This window comes from Sminthopsis crassicaudata, chromosome 1 (genome assembly GCF_048593235.1).
Source record: "Sminthopsis crassicaudata isolate SCR6 chromosome 1, ASM4859323v1, whole genome shotgun sequence".
In the NCBI taxonomy this organism is placed as follows: Eukaryota; Metazoa; Chordata; class Mammalia; order Dasyuromorphia; family Dasyuridae; genus Sminthopsis; species Sminthopsis crassicaudata.
Window position 1 is genome coordinate 141,156,009 of NC_133617.1, and position 18,524 is coordinate 141,174,532.

At 37.4% G+C, this 18,524-nt stretch overlaps 1 protein-coding gene across 2 annotated transcripts in view; it reads right to left on the reverse strand.

Annotated features, from left to right (window-relative positions):
• Positions 1-18,524, reverse strand: part of SPAG1 (sperm associated antigen 1) — a 93,609-nt gene that overhangs the window by 39,327 nt on the left and 35,758 nt on the right. For both annotated transcript variants that reach the window (XM_074268219.1, XM_074268210.1), the window contains exons 7-10: positions 17,382-17,491; positions 16,619-16,724; positions 8,191-8,321; positions 6,925-7,031 (exon numbers count right to left, since the gene is read on the reverse strand). In XM_074268219.1, coding sequence (XP_074124320.1) covers positions 6,925-7,031; positions 8,191-8,321; positions 16,619-16,724; positions 17,382-17,491 — 454 coding nt within the window. The remainder of the gene's footprint in view (positions 1-6,924; positions 7,032-8,190; positions 8,322-16,618; positions 16,725-17,381; positions 17,492-18,524) is intronic.

Sequence of the window (18,524 nt, forward strand, 5' to 3'; positions counted from 1 at the left end):
GAATTACTTGCCTTGCCCTCCCTCGCTCCCTTCATAGATGTACCCCTGGGACATGTCACTGGTACTCTTTTTCTAAGATGACAACAAACTATTACTGGATTTGGTCATTCAAACATTTCTGAATCCACGCAGTTTTACAAAATCCAGGTGGGGAAAATGCAGTACCCATAATTTAACTAGATTTTCAGCAAGATATTTAGTAAAGTATATTATGCTTTTCTTACAGAAAAAATGGAGAGGTGGAATAGTGGATAAAGGATGTACTTGGAGCCAAGAACAACTAGATCCAAATTCTCCACCGGTCATTTATTAGTTGTGTGACCCTAGGTAAGTCACCTAAGCTAATCCTTAGCTTCTTCATCTGTAAAATAAAAATTATATTTGTAGAAGTTGCCTTGTTGTTGTTTGTCCTTGTTTGTCCAAAAGAACCATGACCTCAGGGAGGTGATGTCATGACATGCTTGTGAATTGTATTTTAAGTGAGAGAGAGATATGCAAGGTCTCCCACCTTCACTTGCTTCTTTAGGGCCATTTGTGTTCAGTAGCCAGATATAGACCAGGATAACTAGAGAGGACCTGGACGCAAGTGAAGACCTTGGCCTTTTTAAACTAAGAGTCTTCATCAGGTCTCAGGATTATTGTGGCATTCAAATAGGATTATATATACTATATTGTGCTAATATATTGTGTATATTTTATAAGGGGGGGAGAGAGAGAGAGAGAGAGAGACAGAGAGAGAGAGAGAGAGAGAGAGAGACAGAGACAGAGACAGAGAGAGACAGAGAGAGACAGAGAGAGAGAGAGAGAGAGGAGGGAGGGAGAGAAAGGAGAGGAGAGGAGAAGAGGGGAAGGGAGGGGAGAAGAAAGTTCCTAGCAGAGAAATCCCCTAGCAGTCAAATTTTCTGATGAATTAAAACTATAAAAAAAAAACAAACTACAGCGCTAGAACATTCCAAGTTCTGACCAGGATGATCATCCTGAGATGCCTCCCTAGCTAATCCCTACTCAGCAGGCTTCATTTTCCTAGTCGTGAGCCAAACCAAGGTGATCCCCTGTTCTCACCTGAACACCCTCACTAACTCTGTCAAAACAGTGGCTAGGGGCAGCTAGGTGGCACAGTGGATAGAGCACCAGCCCTGAATTCAGGAGGACCCGAGTTCAAATTTGATCTCAGACACTTAACACATCTTAGCTGTGTGACCCTGGGCAAGTCACTTAACCCCAGCCTCAAGGAAAAAAAGAAACAGTGGCTAGGATGCTAGCCTTGGAGTCAGGAAGACTTGGACTTCACATCTACTTCAGGCCTTTACTACGTGTATGACCCTGGGCTATTCCTTAATTTCTGGCTCTCAACTATAAAAGAACTGCCTCCCAAGGCTGTTGAAAGATTAAATGAGTTAATATTTGTAAAATGCTTTACAAACCTTAAAGCACTACAAAATTTTTATTGCTTTTGTTATAATAATAATTTTATTATTATTTCAGTACAATTCATTAAGTCATCAGGAATCTCACACCAAGTACTTTTGATCATATGGGTCACACTATTGGCATGAGCTACTTTCCTCTCCCTTTTTTTGTAACCTTTCAGGGCATTTGTAATTACCCAAAGGAAAGCTTTTCTAGCAAACTTCTGGCTGCACAATCCTAGCTCTGGGCATAGTATACCATCAAAATTGTTTCCTTGTTCTATGTAGAACCTGGGGCCACTCCCCAGCTCACATCTGGGTCTCCTAGAAAAGGCTACACCAGTTTCAAAGAATTTATCTGTTCAAAAATTATAGCTTATGAGTCGCATGACAAAATTTTTATTTTTACTAGTCATAGGACGCAAGTACTTTAAAGCAAAGATATTTAAAGAAATAATACAGTAAGAAAAGTAACAGTGAAAAACATTCCATCAACTCGATGCACATTATGTGTATGTATGTGTACTTTTTTGTTACCTGAGAATTTTAACTAACTTGGAGGTGCCCTTGAGAGATGTCTGGAGCATGTCCAGACTACCTAATATGAAGGCCTTTTCATCCTCTACTCCTGAAATAGTATTAGGGCAGGCAAAGGATTATGCCTCCCATGTATTTGGGTGAACATGCTTGTGTATTTTTTTATTATACTTTTTGAAGTAAATATTGGTATATAAAAGCTAATTTGATTTTTAGTGGCTAATGGAACTAGGGTGCAAGAGAAAACACCCTCATAATGATGGTGGGTTGGGGGGGTTGAAGCCTAGACATCCCTCAATCCCCTAAAGAGTAGTGAGAACTCTGAGGGAAGGGTGAAATGCCAATATCTAAGGTGAGGGGAGGGAGGGGAAAATGTTCTGTGTTGCAATATTGTTAGAGGGAATAACAAACATATACTTATAGGGCACAAGGCTGAGGATTCTGGATAGAGACTCATGTCTCTGCTGCTATTCCTTGGCTCATGGGGACCGCAGTCTCTGGGAGAGATGACCAAGCTTCTGCTGAGAATCATTCTCTGAGCGGTCACTGCTGACTGTATGGTGTCTGTAGTTTTGTGGCTGACTCCAGACGCAGCTCCACTCAGGGTCAGGTTATGAAACTCATCTCTGCACCCAGAGGCTTCCTCCAGTGCCCAGGACTGGACCAAGGATGCTGCTCTACAAGGCATCCTAACTTGGCAGTCCCAGCTTTGGCCCTGGGATTGTCCAACTGCAAGGGACCTCTCTCTTGCCTCGGCTCTAGCATTATTACTTCTAAGTCCTTAGCTGAGGTGCTGCCTCTTGCCTACAAGACAAAGTGCACCATCTCTTTAGCTTTGGAGCTTTCTGGGCAGGCAAAGCCTGCATGCCTCAGATTCTGTGCTGCCCCAATGTCTCCTCAGATCTCCAAGGTCACACCTCCAAACACCTTTCAGACACTTCATAATGCTGTACAGAAGTCCTTGAAGTAAACCACATCCAATGCAGAGCTCATTATCTTTCCCCAAACCCTTCTCTCAGAGGCCATACCACCCTCCCAATTCCCCCAGGCTCTAGGAGTCACACTGCATTCCTCAGATTCTCGCACTGCCTGTCACAATTTCACCTTTAAACATCTCTCCAATACGCCCCGCTCTGGTGCAGACCCTCATACCTCCCACTGTGATCACAGCAATAGCTGCTGGCAGGTCTTCCTGTCTCAAGTCTTTCTTCACTCCAACCCATCCTCCATTCAGCCACCAAAGTGATTTTCCTAACTCATCAGTCTGACTATATAACACCCCCAGCCCAATAAATTCCAGGGGGTCCATTCTCCCTCCAGGATCACTCACAAACTGCTGTTTGGCATTCATAGCTCTTCTTAACCTATTCCCCTCCTACTTTTCTGCTTCCACCTTCCTTCCTACCACACATATTCTTCCATCAGTGACAGACCTCCATGAATAGGACATCCTTACCAGTGGTCCCCCCCCATGCCCAAAACACTTGATCTCCCCATCTCTGTCTACTGGCTTCCTTTATGTCCTTGCTAAAAGCCTATCTTCTACAGAAAGTCTTTCCCAACCTCTCTTAATCCTAATGCTTTATTATTTCCAATTTGTCCTATATACTGCTTGCTTTGCATTTTTTTTTTCTAGGACTATCTTTTGCCTCTGATTCCCCAGCACTGAATACAGCATATGGCACATAGTAGGTGCTTATTAAATGTTTATTGACTGGACTATCAAACTGGGGAAAACTTTAATGGCTTTTCTTTCCATAAAGAAAATCTGACAGTTTTATTACCTTTAGCTTTAATGTGTATTTCTTCTTCAAATACTGATTCCTTACTCCCAGTACCCAGCTTTTTAGAATAGAGAAGAGTCCCTGCTAATTGGTACCAGAAAGCTTTAATTCCCCCACCTTTTTTTAAGTTTAATGTGTTTTATAGCAAACTTATAGGAACAGTACAGAAGATAGATATTAAAAACATATACATACAGGATAACTCAGAAAAGTATAGTGAATGGATGGAATGGATGCATAATAAAAATTATGAATATTCATAATAAACAAGAAATTTACTTATTTTTAAAAGTCAAAATGACAAAATATTCAGAAAAAATAATATTTATAATTATAATAAAATTAGATGGTGGAGGTCATTAAAGTATTTTTGATTAATTAATCTCTAGATTAATTAGAGAGAAGATGAGGAATTCAGGACTCCTAGGTTGGGAGTCTGAGGGACTGGGAGGATGGTATTACTATCTCAGTATCATGAATACTTTATACTTATTAATGGTCTTTTATATATTCACAATTTACATACAAATGAAAACAGAAAAAAATTGCCATAACCTGATCTTATCCCCTATTTTCCCATCAAAATCATCTAGATACCTTTCGATCCCATTAGAAAAAATATCTAACATTCAAAACTACTGATAAGAGAAGATGATTTTTTTTCTTTTTAAAGAATGAATGTTTCCCCGTACAGTGGAGTTTTAAACATACTCTTCACACATGTGGTGTGCTGGCTGGATATCTTTTGGCATGACTGCAACACATTTAGCATGGAGAGCACATCAGCTGGTGTGGGCCTCCCTGGGCTCTTGCTAACCCCAAAGGCTGCACTCTGGAAGTACAGATCTGTTTTCAAGTCTGGAGCAATCTCATACAGCCAACATTGAAAGAGAATTGTCCCAGTCTTCCAGAGGTTCAATGGACTTAAAGGTCCAATTTCCAGGGCAGCCACAGTTTCCTACCCTGTAGCAATACATTTTCTGGATTCCTCTAGTACAAGGAGCTGCTTCCTAGATGCTCTAAAACCAGGAGATTTACCTACAGTTTGCTTGGTATGAACCATGAACCTAAAAAAATGTCTCCTTATAGTAGCCTTGGCACTGGAGAGACTGATGTTCCTGGGGACCTCCTGATGATGGCTGCCTGCTTAACTGCACCCAGCTGGTGCCATTAGTTCTGAGGATGTCCTTCTAACAAGTTACTATGGGCTCTCTGGGTTCAAAGCCGGAGAATTTTCTTAAACCAAAGATTTTGTTTCCTATTTCATTAAGAGAGAAGGGGGAGAGGCTTAGAAACAAAGCTAACCAATAGGTTAATTGTATCTTCGTACCTGACCTCATTCCCACTTATAATGGTTATAATGTATGTGTTTGTGTATAAATATAAATAAACAAACAAATAAATAAATAAATATATACACACACACACACACACACACACACACACACACACACACACACATATGGCTGTCAAGAAGCCACTGGACGTCTGGTTGATGAATTTCTATTTGGTGAAATGCACCCATTTTAATCAGTCTGTTTCAGTTTATCTAATTCCTGTAGAAATGCATCATTCTCTGGTATTATTTAATGTGGTCTTTCTTTTGCTGGTTGGGACTAGGTGACTATTTCCCAGAATGCTTATAGACCATCCTCTATGTTTCCCCAAGATCTTTCTGCCAGAAAGTTTTTGGGCCATTTAGTTTTCATTGAAAAAAATTCTATTGGAAGGGGAAGAAGAGAACAAGTTTTTATTAATCAACTGCTATGTGCCAGGTACTGTGCTAAGTTCTTTATAAATATTATCTCATTAGGCTTCACAACAACTCTGAGAGATAGATGCTATTATCCCCATTTTTCAGTTGAGGAAACTGAGGCAGATAAAGATTAAGTGACCAGTAAAAGTCTAAGGCTATATTTGAACTCAGGGCTTCCTGACTCCAGGCCCAGCAATCTGGAATTTAAGCTAATTCCGGAGTTTTATTCTCATCTGTCTCCTCTAGGCCTAATCTATATGGCCCAATTGGGCAACTGAGGACAGAATAGACCTATTTTCCTCATATCCTAAGTGGAGCCTCTGGGAATAAGTGAAACTCATCCAAATCATGAGGAATTTCTGTGCTCAAACCACTGATGGAGCACCACAAAGGCTGCACCTAATTGTAGCTCCCAAGCTGCCAGGCTGTCTCAAAGAGAATGGCCACAGAATGCCCTTGCTAAAGGTCCTAATTCACTACTCTACGAAGCAGAGATGTCCACACACTGATGTCCACACACTGACTTTGTACTGGGCCTGTGCTTAGCCTGGCTTAGGGAGCTCTCAACAGGGAGGTAGCAGATGCAGGGGGTGGGGACTGCTAAGTCCACCCCAAGCCTCCAACACTGACTGACTGGGCAAGTCACTTAACTGCTTGGTGACTTATGCAACTCTCTAGAATGTTGAATCACAGGTCAGGTAAAAGAAAAGAGATCATAAGGTCACAGGATCATAGGTCTGAGAAAAACAGGGGATCAGTGAGTAGAGAGTGCTGAACCTGGGGGTCAAAAATCCTAGCTCAAATCCAGCCTCAGACACTTTCCAACAGTCTAATTCTGGGCAAGTCACTTAACCTCTGCTTGCCTTAGTTTCCTCATTAGTAAAATGGGGATAATAATAATATTACCTGCATCCCAGGTTTGTTATGAGGATCAAATAAGATAACAATTATAAAGCACTTAGCACAATGCCTGGCACATAGTGAGTGCTATATAAATGTTAGTTATTATTTGCTTTTACAGATGAAGAAATTTTGCCTAGAGAGGTGAACTGATTTGTCTTAAGTCATCCAAGGTGTGGGAGAGTTAGGATCTGAAGCCAAATCTTCTGACAAATATACTATTCTTTCCTCGACAGATGGATTGCAAGAAAGTAGTAACACCATTTGAAAAGCAACTCCAAGAACGTGTCTGTTGCTGACAAGTTAATAGTTTGTGTGTGTGCACATGTGTATTATGCATGTACATATGTGTATCACTTAAAAAAAACTAAACATATATTTTCATCCTATTTCCAAAAGATATTTATACGTTATATTACTTGTGATACCTTTCAAACAGAAAATCTAGCCCTCAGTCTAAGTTTATTTGCTATGGTTGTTTATCCATTAGTTTTCAAATTATAAATTAGAGAAGCAAGAAGGAAATCATTTTCTTTACCTTCGCTATAGCATTGTCTGGTTCAACATTTAGCACTTTCTTCAAATCCTCTATTGCTTCATGGTACTTGTTTTGATGTTTATATGCAGTGGCACGTCGCATAAAAGCTGCAAATTTGCAAAAAATATTTCTTTCACCATTTACACTGTTGAGCATGACTTGTTTTGCCATTGAGGAAAGAATGCAAGTAATACAAAACCATTAATTACATTATCACTAAGGTGTACAAACACTACACAAGAACCCCATTTTCCCAGTCTTGATTTCTTTAACAAAAAGCAAGGACAAGGATATTTTTTAGAATATTCTGGTTCAAATTTTAGCTTATTTCATATTAGTATATCTCTCAGTGCACAGTATCATCAGTGAAATTTTCATCGCATGTTCCAAAATAATTGGCAAAAGGTACTTCTGAAAGGTACTTCAACATCAAAAAATAGTCCTTGGATTACACAAGTATGGAAATCAGCCATATTTAGGGGCAGACACTTTGATGAATAGAACTTAATGGTGTGCACATAAATAGATACATAGATACAGATATAAATATATAGATATTTATTTAGGTGAGGCAATGGAATTAAATGATTTGCCAGGCACTTTGATAAGCAGGTAGAGACAGAGATAGATATTTATTTGTTTGTATATTTATTTATTTAATCCAGGCAACTGGGATTAAGTGATTTGCCTAGGGTCACACAGCTAGTAAGTGTTAAATCTCTGAGATCGGATTTGAACTCAGTTCCTCCTGACTCTAGGACAGATTCTGTATCTACTGTGCTATCTATCTGCATTCTTCCCACCCCTAAATGAGAATAATTAGCTTACTGTGTCACATCTTTAATAGAAATGATAATGTCTTAGTGGAAAGTCATTCAGTGTAGAGCACTGGGCTAACACATCTGAATTCAAATCCTGCTTTACATATATACTAGCAGTGTACCACCGGCAAACCATTTAAATACTCTGAGCCTCATCAGTTCCTTCATCTACAAAATGAGGGAGGTCCAGTTCTCCAAAGGTCTTTTGTAATTCTAAATCTATGATCCTATGAATTCCCTCAACTCAAGCCAAGAGAATGACTTCACTCTCAGTCCAGGTCACACAGCCAGCGAGTTGGGTCAGGATTCGAATCAAGATTTTCTAATTCACCTTTTTGTAATTAAGAATACATATAAGAAGGAGAGAATTCACATCTAGAAATTGCAAACACATAGATTCCACTGAAATTAATTTTTAAGGAGTCATGTTTATAAACTGTTTTACCTTTTAAGTTTCCAGGTTCCAACTCTAACACTTTTTCACAATCTTTAAGAGCCTTATCCCAGTTCTTTAGTTTGATTTCTGCTTGAGCTCTGTTGTTATATGCAGCCACTGTGGGAGATACCGATATGCTCCTGTAATATTAAAAAGAATCTATTTACCAAAATAGCTTAAATTGTTAGGCATCAAAAGAATGTGTATGTGTATATGTATACATATAATAACTCATATAAAATGGTAAGGCAGTCTAAATATATAAAAGCTAAGAAAATGAAAAATTCATATGCAATTAAGTTTTCAATAAAAGTTTTAAGACATACTTGAGCACTAAAGCTTAGCCCAGAATATAGAGATGAGTAGGGACTACTTTACCCAAGATGGTTGATTAAAAATCCATTCAGTAGCACACAAATGCCAAACAGATCTTTTAATTACTATAAAGACAATTTTCTAGTATGGAAGATAGAAGGATTAAGTAAAACAAATAGTCTTCTTGTTTTCATTTCTTTACTAATAGAAAACAATTTAGAAGTGGGCTATAAATCTTTGAAATAATGATCACGAGATCAACTGAATTTAAGACTTATGGGAACAGAGGAAAGAAGCCAACAGGATAAAGAAAATGAATTCTAAGAATTGAAATTTTATGAGCTTCAGAGTAAAAACTAAGAAACAAAAGGGCCCCACAAATCTGGCTGCTATTCAAAAAAAACTGTATAATGTTCTGGAACAAATTATACATGTGTATAGAAAAGATAAAGATAACAAGAGATTCATGTTAGATATAAACTCTAAGAAGGAGAATTATAGGCAGAAATAGGAAAGTAGTAAAAGGTGAAAATGAGTTCAGATTACTAAAATAAGTACAAAAGCACAACACATCTAGGACAAGATGAGAAGACCTGATGCTGCTTGTGGTGGCCATCAACACTTTTTGCTCAAATATATTATTTAAAGGAGAAGGAATTCAGAAATGTTATTGCTCTGATAGTTAAAAGGCCTCCACAAAAGCCCTACTTGATCCTCCATTTTTTCTGCCAAGGTCCTATCAAGATGGAAAATCTGAAATACAATGAATGACTCCAGCAACAGAACCAATCTGGTAATCAAGGACCAGCCTAGCAAAGAGCAAAGAGGCTACACTGGCTGGAAGAGATGTGTAGGACCCCTGAAGAGCTTACATCATCACTAGCTCCCTAGATAATGGCCACCAAGATACCACAGTGGTATTTTTATATCCATGGTGATGGTCAAATCCTTGTGCCCTGCCTTATTGCCAGAAGCTGTGATGATCACCATCTGCAGGTACAGAGCAGCAAAACTGAACCCATCTACACAGGTTGATTCATTGCAATGTACACTATAAGGTTCATGATATCAAAAAACAATTAAATCTTATGCTACTAAACTTTAAGGATTCCAAGGCCTTTCCATTTGAACCCTCCTACATGGGTTGTTTCTGCCTATTAGATGACTTCCTCACCCCACATTAAGAGTAGGAACTGCCTCAATTTCCTAGTTGTTTCTCCAGTACCTAGCACTGTGCTTGCCATATAATAAGTGTTTCCATTCATTCATTCTGAGGCTTATTTATTATTAAGATTTTCTGTAGAATTTATAAAAGGAAATGGATAGGAATTTCACAGAATGAAAAGCCGTGGATGGATTACAAGTCTGCATGGGAGGAAGGATTACCTGTATTAGTGAGAACAAAGGAATAGAGACAAGAAGATGAAACTTCTTGGTGGTGAAATTTCTGAACTGAAAAAAGGCCAACTGGAATGTACATCTTAATTTTTTTCCCCTAAAATATGGTCCAATTCTTCCTTGTTACCAAATATAAGTACTGCTGAATGAGACTTGTAAATGCTTGGATCAAACTTCTGATCTTTACCACCACCCCAGTGTTTTAATTAATTAAATTAGAAGCAGTAAGGTTCAATGTTAGTCAATAAACATTCATTAAGCACCTACTATATGCCAGATACCAAGCTAAGTGCTGGATCGATAAAAAGAAGCAAAAGCCAGTTCCACCCTTCAGAAGCTTACAATCTAACAGGGGAGCCAATGAGAAAATAAATATGTACCAAAAAGCTACATATGGGATAAATACAAAATAATTAAGAAAGGTCAGACACTAGAATTAAAAGGGCTAGAAAAAGTTTCCTTAGAACAGTGGAGTTGATGCTGAGTGAAATGAGCAAAACCAGGAGATCACTATATACTTCAACAACAATACTGTATGAGGATGTATTCTGATGGAAGTGGATATCTTCAACAAAGAGAAGATCTAATTCAGTTCCAGTTGATCAATGATGGACAGAATCAGCTACATCCAGAGAAGGAACACTGGGAAATGAGTGTAAAATGTTTGTACTATTGTCACTCTACCCAGGTTACTTTTACCTTCGGAATCCAATTCTTACCGTGCAACAAGAAAATTGGTTTTACACACATATAATGTATCTAGGATATACTGTAACACATTTAATATGTATGGGATTGCCTGTCATCTAGGGGAGAGGGGAGAGGGAGGGAGAGGAAAATTTGGAAAAGTGAATACAAGGGATAGTGTTGTAAAAAAAAAAAATTACCCATGCATATGTACTGTCAAAAAATTATAATTATAAAATTTAAAAAAAATTTTTAAAAGGAAAAACAAACAAACAAACAAAAAGAACAGTGGAGTTAAACTCAAATAGCAAGAAAACCACCATCATCATTATCTATGTTCCACTGTATCTTAATTTATTTTAAAAAATATTTCCCAATTATGTTTTGATTTGCTTCAGGATATGCTGTTGGCAGTGAAGCCTCTGTTGTTAGAAGAAGGGATTTGAGTTGGAACTTAAAGACAGGGAAGTCAGCAGACAAAAGATGAGGCAGAGGACTTGAGTTCTAATTGGGCTAGCTATGCTGACTAGTGAAACCTTCAGAAAATTACTTAACTGGAGGATTCTGGGAAGATGGTAGAGTAGATTGGTAAATTTCAAACTCTCCCAATGTTTTCTCACAAACAAAACAAAACAAAACAAACAAATTTGCCCCTCAGTTTGAACACAGACTGGTGAAAAACCAAAATGACTTGAGGCAGAGCTGGGGTCCTCCAGATATAACCTGAAATGATCTGAAGATCGACCCCAGGCTGGGAATTAATCTTTTTGAAGTGCACACACTTCCAGGCTCGGCAGAAGCATCCAGTGGGGACCTCTTGGGCTAGCTGGGTGTGGCTGGAGTCCCAGCAGGAATCACAGAGACTTTCACCTCCAGGACAGCTTGTCAGTCTGGGTTTGAATCCAAGAGTGTAAGGGCCCTTTAAATGGGCTGCGCCACAGCGCATCATTGAGGCCCGGAAGTAATTTCTGTGGATATTAGGACTGCCTTGTAGGTGGGATCCTGTCCATTTTGAGATAGCTTCGTAATGGGTGACTCTCTCACTGATTGGCTGTGTGTGTGACCTCACAGGCCCTATGTAAGCCCACTGCTGGCAGCAGTCGCTCTCTTTAACCTGGCGCTCTTCACCCTGGCTCCCTAGCCTGGGTGGCCAAGCCGAGATGGGTAGCCGAAAGAGGTAAAGGTTTTGGTAGTGAACACGTGGGTCTTCTGACCAGGTGTTCACTAGGGAACCAACAAGTCAGGGCATCAGTCAGGGCATTATGTGAGTAGGTATAATAAAGGCTTTTAAGATTACACGTGGCTGTTCTTGAGTGCGCTACCGGTTATTAAGCTATAGATTCAAGAGATTGTGGATTGTGGCCAGAGACCTTTGAAGGCCTCAGAGGAGGCGAGCCGGGTAGAGTTCACACAGCAAAGGACAGTGGTCAAAGGTACTCTGGTGGGTCTAGGACAGACTAGTAATTGTAACTGCCAGGAGAGCACGTTACACAAGAAGACTGAGGAAACCTGGGCTATTTCGGAACCCTGGATCCAGCTGTGCTGGAGGGATGGTGAGAAAGAACCAGCACACCTGTGAGTGCAGCGGCAGAAGGGCAGGGATGCTGCTGCTGTGGGCACTTGCTGGAGGGGAAGCTCTTGGTTTGGGGTTCCTGGTCAGAGGGGAGAACTGAAGGAAAGCTTGTGGCACCATTCCCTAATCAATAGGGAAAGAAAGAAAAAACCCCACCATTGAAACATAGTATGGGAACAGGTAAAGACCACAGTTCATCTTCAGAGGAGACACTTTAGTAAAAAAAATAAATAAATAAAAAGAAAAAAAATGTTTACCCCAAAAAGTAAAATGAAACAGCTCCCTGTCCAGAAAAAAATTTATAGGAGATCTCAAAAAAGAATTTAAAAATCACATGAGAGACATTAGGAAAAAACAAAAAAATAAAAATAAAAGCCAAGAAAAACAAGATTATAGAAAAAAAAAAGTTAACCAACTAGAAAAGGAGATACCGAATCTCAAATATGAAAATAACATTTTGAAAATTAGAATTGGGCAAGGGGAAGCCAGTGAAGCTATGAGAGACCAAGAAATAACAAAACAGATTATAAAGAATGAGAAAACAGAACAGAACGTGAAACATAAGAAAAATAATCTGTAGATCTGGATCTGGAGAACAGATCAAGAAGAGAAAATATAAGAATAATTGGACTGCTAGAAAGAAAGTGGCTAAAAAGAGAACCTTGACACAATAATGCAGGAAATAATCCAAGAAAATTGTCCTGGACTGATAGAACATGAGGGAAAAGTAGAAATAGAAAAAAATCCACCAATCACCACCTCAAAGAGATCTTTTGTGGGAAACACACAGGAATATTATTGCCTAATTTTGAAACCCCCAGATCAAAGAGAAAATTTTGCAAGAAATAAACAAAACCTATTCAAATACATTGAATTATACAATTTTTAGAATACACCTACAGCCAAAAATACCATATCCAGCAAAATTATCTATAACTGAATGAGAAAAAAATGGACAATCAATAGGGTTTTCAGGCTTTCTATCAATTAAGCTCAAACTTAACAGAAATTTTAACATAAAAAAGTCGATATGAAAGATCAGTTTTAAGGAACTCAACATGGACAAATTTTTTTATTTTTTTTTAATGTACACTCTGTTTAAAATTCACATTAACAATAAGGTAGCTCAAAACAATGATTGGCAGGGTTAAGGTAAAAATAGTAATCATGTTATATAAATGAGGTGCAGAGGAAGAACAGACACAGAGGCATTAGAGGGGGCAGGAGGGCTCTTAGTTCTGAAAACCTACTCAAATCAGGAATGTATTCAATAGGTAACTACTACTACATAGATAGGTTAACACACTACATATATATCATGAAGGGTATAGCACCCACCAAAATCTATAAAGGAAAAAAGGAGGGAAGGAAGGATGGACGGAGAATCAAAGGTTGTAGGAAGAAGACAAGAGAGGATCCTTGAGTGGGAGGAGGTTAAATAATAGCAAGGCAAATTATGGAGAAGAACTTAAAAGAGACAACAGGGATAGGAAAGACGTGTGTGTGTGTGTGTGTGTGTGTGTATTTATGCATGTATATATCTACATATCTATATATAAATATATCTACATATCTATATATAAATATATCTTTTCTTAACTGTAGCTTGCTTGGGGGTAGGTGGGGAATGAAAAGGGGAAAAAGAATAAAGTAAATAAGGTGTACAGCAGAGAACCAAAGAACAATTTACAAGGCAGAAAAGAAAAAATGGACATTCATGAATATAATTTCTTCTAACATAAACACTTTCTCAGACATACACTAATATATACACTAATCTCAGATATGATTCTAAGAATTAACACATTAAATTTTTCCTGCAGTAACACCACATTAACTGATAGAACAAAATATGAAAATTCTACAAATGATATTGTATTCTATCATGTATCAATATTATCATGGGAGTGAGTTAGAAAATTAATGTTTGCTCATTGAAAAATTAGAATTAAGTGTTAGCTTCAGTTTAGAAAAGACTTGTCAGAAACATAATTCATCTTTTATATATCAGAAAAAAATAAAAATATTTTCTCTCCTCTATCCTAAAAAGGAAAAAAAAAACTTCATAAAGTTAGATTCTAGTCTCAACTTTGCCACAACTACTAATGCAACAACTTTAGAAAAGTTTCTCAGCTTCTTAGATTTTTTTACATGTCAAATGATGAAGCTGGATCAAATTATCTCCCCACTTCTATGTGAATCTATCTCAAAAGAGAGATCCATCTACTCAGGAATTTTGAAATAATTAAATGAAAATTGGGGAGCAGCACAGTGTCAACATTGGTTCAAAGAAATTAAAATAAGAATACTTCCCTGATGTACCTCTGGCAGTCAGAATCCAAAATCATCTCTCCTCTTCTCTATGACTAATGAATGTGATCACCCGTTAGTTCTTGGATTGCTTTATGAATACATCTTATTAATATGCCATGACACTCCATTACTTTTTTGTTTCTAGATTATTCCTGAATATGGTTTGTCCTTCCCAGTCCTAAATTCCTAAGTCTCAGTGATAATTAGAGGACTAACTTTGTCTACTTTTATTCTCTCTGGTTTTCCCCATTTATTCATACTTTTAAGTATAATCATCTGAGGCCTTGGGTCTTATGATTGACTCTCATATATTTTCTTATGTAAATTATTGGTATTAAATTATTGTCATTTTTCTTCCTAGTTGCTACTCTGCATGGTACCTTGGTAAATTTCTACAGGTAATTTTCTCCTTTCCTTTTCCTTTTCAGCTTAAACTTTAAAGTCTTCTTAATTAAAGATGCATAACTCTGGGAGATTTCACACACATACACAGACATTCACACACACATATTTTAAACCAGTTATTTACTTTATAATATTTAACTTTCAAGTACATAGGCATGTATGTGTGTATGCATGCATATGTGTGTGTGTGTGTTGTGTCCTATAATGACCTCCTTGGACAGCAGGGGCTGTTTGTTGTTTATCTTTCGTGATAGGGTAACAAACCCTGGAGTTAGGAAGGCTTGAGTTCACATCAGGACTTAACACACTTGACCTTATTAACTGTGTGATCCTGGGCCTAAGTGACTTATCCCCAACTGACTTGCCCCCAAAATAAGTAAAGATTGCTCACTGACAGATTAGAGGTCCTCTATCTCTCACCATAATTCCTGAATTTTAAGTTACTGCCCAAAAAATCTCAATCTGAAGCACTATTTCTGGCTTTGGCTTCTGTTTTTCCCTCTAATCTCTCCCCTCTCCCTAACCATAGGTGTTTCACAGGAATGAATCATTGCCACTCTTTACACTATCATAGGCAGTATTCTTTTCCTCAGTTGTTAGATCTTTCCTTAGATCTAATAATAAAAAAAGATCTAATGATAAAGATCTTTATTAGATTTTTCCTTTTAGCTTTAATGTCATTACTATACTAATGATGTTCAAATCTTTATTTCCACCTTTATCTCCAACTACCACAAAGCTCACTGCTTTTTTTGCAGTTCAAATTCAACAGATGTCAAACCTAAAGGGTCCTCATTTTCACTGGATTCTGCCACCAACACCCATGGGTTTCTTAAGAAATTACCTCTATTCCACAAGGCAGATATGGTAGGAATCCTTGAGTTATGTTTAATTTCATGAATAGAAAAATGTATAGGTAGAATATCATCATAAACGCTGGCACATTTTGAAGGACCTCTCTGACACTGGTAAGTACCTGTAGCTTCCTCTTAGTGAACATTTCTATTGTTACTAGTAGCAGTAACAATCACTAATACTTATATGGCACTTTGACAATTTGCAGGCAGCTAACTGGTGCAATGGGTAGAGACTCCAGCTAGGTCTGGAGTACGGAAGACTCACTTTCTTAAGTTCAAATCTGGCCACACATAGCAGCTATGTCTCCCTGAGCAAGTCATTTAACTCTATTTGTCTCATTTTCCACATCTATAAAAATGAACTGGAAAAGGAAATGGCAAACTCTACCAGCACCTTTGCCAAGAAAACACTATATGGGGTCAAGAAGAGTTGGACACAACTGAAAAATGCATGAACAGCAATAGCTGATGGTTTAGTGCCCTACTAATATTACCTCACTTGATTCTCACAATAACCCTTAAGTCAGGACTATTATTATCTCCATCTTGCAGATGAGGAAACTGAGGCATAGAATGGTTAAGTATCACAACAGCAACTAAATTTTTGTGATGGAACTTGATTTCATATGTTACTATATCCATTATACTACTTAGGTGCCTTTCACTATGCAGAAAATCACCAAAGTGATCTTTTTAATTATCTCCATCCTGGCTTTCATATAATTTAGAGTTATGTATGACAACATTTTGGACAAAATCAATTCTCCATTAAAATTAATGCACTCCCCAAAATAGGATCTTGTGTTCACTATCCACTTCAGTAAGCAGTATGAATATAAAAATATGTTCCACTTAAAAAAAAACCCAAAACACACAAAATCCCACATACCTAGTATAATATGTCACAGCCTCTTCATAGTCACCTGAACTGAAAGCTTCATTACCTTTTTCTTTTTCACGAGTAGCTAAGAAATCTTTTTCTTTGCCACTCAGACCTAGAAAAGAACATCTTTGTTGCATAAAAAAGGGCTAAAAACTTAATAACAAAAATAAAGAGTATTTAATTTTAAAAATAGGAATTAAGAGGCAGCTAGGTGGTGCAGAAGATAGAGCACGAGCCCAGGAAGTCAGAGAGGAAGGAATTAAAATTTTTTGCAATCACAATCTTTAAAAAGCAGTTCTATCATTCTGAATGTCTTGTGCTGAATTACAGAATTCATTCTGAGGGTTTTTTGAGTTGTTAATGAGTAACATTAATATTAGTTGATTCCTTAAGTGCACCAAAGAACTGTCACAGCATGACTCAAACCTGATATGTGTGTGAATGGCAAACAAAGGAATTGAGGGGTTTTGGAAAAGAAGAATTTTAAAAAGAAGATTAAACAGTTAGCTGGATGGTGAGAAAACTGGATTTATTTGAAGTTATAGAACTCTAATAAAACAAATCACTATTTTAATGGTAAATAAAAGTGACAAGATAGGATTTGATTGGCATGGGAAAAGTAGCTTGTGGGGAGGGGAATTCTCAAAGTATCAATTTTAAAAATGGTACTTCTGAAACAAAGATGTCTTCCAGTTTATTATCAAAAGTCAATATAATAGGACAGAAATTTCAAAATTTACTAAATTAACTTCTGCTAGGTTGCAATTACCTATTGTAGCAATATTCTTCTCAATCTTAAGTGAACATGACCTGATATTTGGAGTAGTATTTTCTTTATAATCTTCATCGATCTTTGAACATTCTTTTTCCACATCAAATCTTAAACGAAAGAAAAAAAGTATTTTTATAAATGAAACATTTGGAAGACTTCAAAATAACACAGGACAGTTTAATTATTGCTGAACTTATGTTTCCCTCACTGTGCCTTTCAGAATCTACCCAAACAACAAATATTTATTTAAAGGGGCATTAAACTGAATAAATGTGATCTTTGTATGTTGGTTTAGGGTTTATAAGAAGCTTTACACAAATGACATTAATATTAGTTGATTCCTTAAGTGCACCAAAGAACTGTCACAGCATGCCTCAAACTTTCTTCTTTCTTCCCTGTGCCTTTGCTGAGGGTATGCCCATGCTTGAAATGCATTCTCTCCTTAGAATCCCTAATTCACAGTACCTGGTATATAGTAGATGTTTGATGACTACCTGTGAACTGATTGATCTTGTTTGACCCTATAGTTATTTACTAAAATTCCTATTTTAGAGAGGCCAGAAGAGTTAAGCAAATAACTTGCCAAGGGTCCCACAAGCTAGTATATTTCAGAGCCAAGATTTGAAGCCAGATCTCTCCCACCTTCAAGTCTGGCATTCTTTTCATAAAACCACACTGCTTCTTAATACAGGCTTATATTACAAATTATCCTTGCTATAGTATCAAATGTGTAATCTAATGTGAACTCCAAAAGCAATCAAAACCAATACCATATTTAGCTTTATGGATTAAAATCAAAGAATATCTTTCAAGTATCAGACATTGTGCCTTATTGGATATGAAAGATATTATTGCTTGGTTTTGAGGTAATAACACTTACTAGCTATGTGATCCTGGCAAATCACTTAATTATGTGTTCCTCAGTTTCCTCATCTAAAAAATGAACTGGAGAAGGAAATGGCAAACCATTATCTTTCCAAGAAAACCCTAAATGGGTCATAAAGAGTCAGAACTGACTGAATGATTAAATAAAATAGAAATAGGGGATCAGAAGCTAATAGGGGATACGAAGTGGACATATAAGGTCACAATATAATTATATGACATAATGCAGTAATAATATATGATGGTGACAATAAC